The 2,500-nt window shown below is 32.8% G+C and overlaps 1 protein-coding gene across 1 annotated transcript in view; it reads left to right on the top strand.

The window, feature by feature from the left end:
• Positions 1 to 2,027, top strand: part of LOC137626979 (neuroligin-3-like) — a 31,253-nt gene extending 29,226 nt beyond the window's left edge. Inside the window, exons 12-13 of the mRNA XM_068357962.1 lie at positions 1 to 85; positions 886 to 2,027. The exon at positions 1 to 85 is cut by the window's left edge and continues 31 nt beyond it. Of these exons, the coding sequence (XP_068214063.1) occupies positions 1 to 85; positions 886 to 1,838 (1,038 nt within the window). The 3' untranslated portion in view covers positions 1,839 to 2,027. The remainder of the gene's footprint in view (positions 86 to 885) is intronic.
• Positions 2,028 to 2,500: the final 473 nt, after the last annotated feature.

The raw sequence follows: 2,500 nt of genomic DNA, 5'->3' as shown, positions 1-2,500 counted from the left end.
ATGTCTGACAGTGCAAACGACATAACTTCTGAAGAGCAGATATGGCCCAAATATGATCCAGTCTATCAGAGATACTTTCAAATAGGTGAGGTTCCTATTTTTGTGGGGCTGTTTTTACTCACAGATATAATGATACAATGATTTTCAATATTTTCTTGAAAGTATATTTATTCAGATTTTTTAAATAATTCTATTTCTTCATGATAACTTACAAATTAATGAAAAATTTCTTTCTTCTATATAAATTAAATCCTATGTTCTAGATTTTAACTTTCCTCTGTCTCTCTCTCTCTCTCTCTCTCTCTCTCTCTCGCTCTATATATATATATATATATATATGTATATATATGTATATATATATATATATATATATGTATATATATATATATATATATATGTGTGTGTGTGTATATATATATATACATATACATATATATATATATATATATACATAATTCTTCCTTAACCCATCTCCTAAGAATATCATTTAACCAAGCTAGTAATATATAACTTCTTCAATGTACTTCACAAACTACAGAACCTTAATAAGATACTAATATTTGATTGGTGAAGATTTTAATAAACTAAATGATACTACATCTAAAATCATATGATATAATTCTAATCATTAATATAGATTTTATATCTAGCCTTTCCAGAAACTCTCCTTACGTAAATTCAAGTGTTTGGTCTTTTATTTGTAATAACTTATGAAGCTGTAACAAACAAATCCTATTCGGTGATAAATTGATAAAAATATTTATTCATAACAACAAGGACGCAAAACCATATATTTTATATTTATTGAATATATCCTATACAGGGATCGTATCCTTGTTTTCCCATATTTACTATTATCTATTTATATATGTCTATTCATTCCAGGAACACAGAGCTTTGTACGTGACCACTACCGTGCTGGAAAAGTAGCCTTGTGGTCATGGCTACTACCTGGTCTGGAACAAGTGGGTACTCGGTACGGCCCAGATAATAACTTTCACAGATTACCAACTGATCTCCAATCTGGTTTATATCCTGAACTAACAGGTCAGTATAACTTAACTGAAGACTTTCTATTTATCCCAATTACTCCTACATTCACTGGCCCAACAAATACACCCTATAACTCAACAATTGTGGCTGAGGCTAACAAAAACAACGTCAGTGATTCAGCTAATTTGGATATGCTGAGTCAAATGGGGAAGGATTTCCCCTACACGACTGCACTGAGCGTGACAGCGGTCATTACCTGTTCTTTGCTAATTCTAAATATCCTGGTTCTTACTATCGTTTATTATCGACATAAAACCACCCGCTGGAGCCTCGCCAAAGGCTCGCAGGATGCGAATAGCAAGAGCGGGAATGATGTCCAGTTGCAATTGTCTGGGGACAATTGTGAGACAATATATGCCCCAGGGCATTATGAAACCCTGAGACCTTCTATCACAATGCTTAGCAACCTGGCCACAGCCTCTGAAGAGGAGTCCCAGCACGACTGGCCGTCAGACTACATAAGCAGCGTACAAACCATAGACGATATGACTGGCGTAACATCCAATAGGATCTCTCCAGATACGCAAGGCACCATTACGGATACACAAATGCTACACAAACCAAAAGAAAATATATTAACAGTTACAATGCTCAAGCAGCCTGTGGCTTCATACACATCTCCGAATGACGGTCAACTTGTCTCTACATATTCACCAATCGATAGTCAACTCGTCCCTACGTATTCAACAAAAGGCCAAGCAGTTACAAGTTATTCCCCGAAGGAGGGGCAACTAATTCCAAATCATTTGTCCAGCAGTGCTTCTACCATGCATATTAGGGAGTAATTAATGTCTAAATTACCAAAATATACTAAAAAAAAAAAGAAAAAACTTTCTTCTAAAAACAATGTTAGATTTACTCCAGAATATAGGGCCAATCATTCACATGATTATTTTTGATCGAGTCCAATAGCTATATATTGCCCTCTAAGATTACCATCTCGTCTTAAAAGTTATACTTAACAAAGGCCAATTAATAAAAATAATTTTCTTGAATTATAAAACACTCACTCAACTATACTCAGAAAAACATTGTTTTTCAGAAAACTAACCAATTCATCTAACTACTTTCATCGATCAAAGTCATTTTTTTTTTTTAAGAATTAGTTTTATATGTATTTTCAGAGTAATGGTTCTGTTATCAAACTATGTTGATCAAACACATCCATTACTATGGTGCACTTAGAAAATCATCAGAGAGGCAAAAACATAACGAATAATAGTTTTCATGATTTACATTTCCTTTTTTTTCAATTTTTGGTAGTAAAAACTTGTAATAACAATATTAAGAAAAAATATGTGGTATTTAACAATTTTGGTTATATTAAATATTCCTAGAGCTAAGAGAAAGTTGTCTACTTTTCATAAAAAGGAACTTTTACAAAATTACTTTTTCCACATTTGATAGAATATCTGATATCCCTAAGTAAAGTAACTGAGGCCCAATT

Source organism: Palaemon carinicauda, chromosome 34 (assembly GCF_036898095.1).
Source record: "Palaemon carinicauda isolate YSFRI2023 chromosome 34, ASM3689809v2, whole genome shotgun sequence".
Classification (NCBI taxonomy): Eukaryota; Metazoa; Arthropoda; class Malacostraca; order Decapoda; family Palaemonidae; genus Palaemon; species Palaemon carinicauda.
Note: the sequence above shows the minus strand (reverse complement) of the source record. Positions and strands in the feature narration are given on the sequence as shown.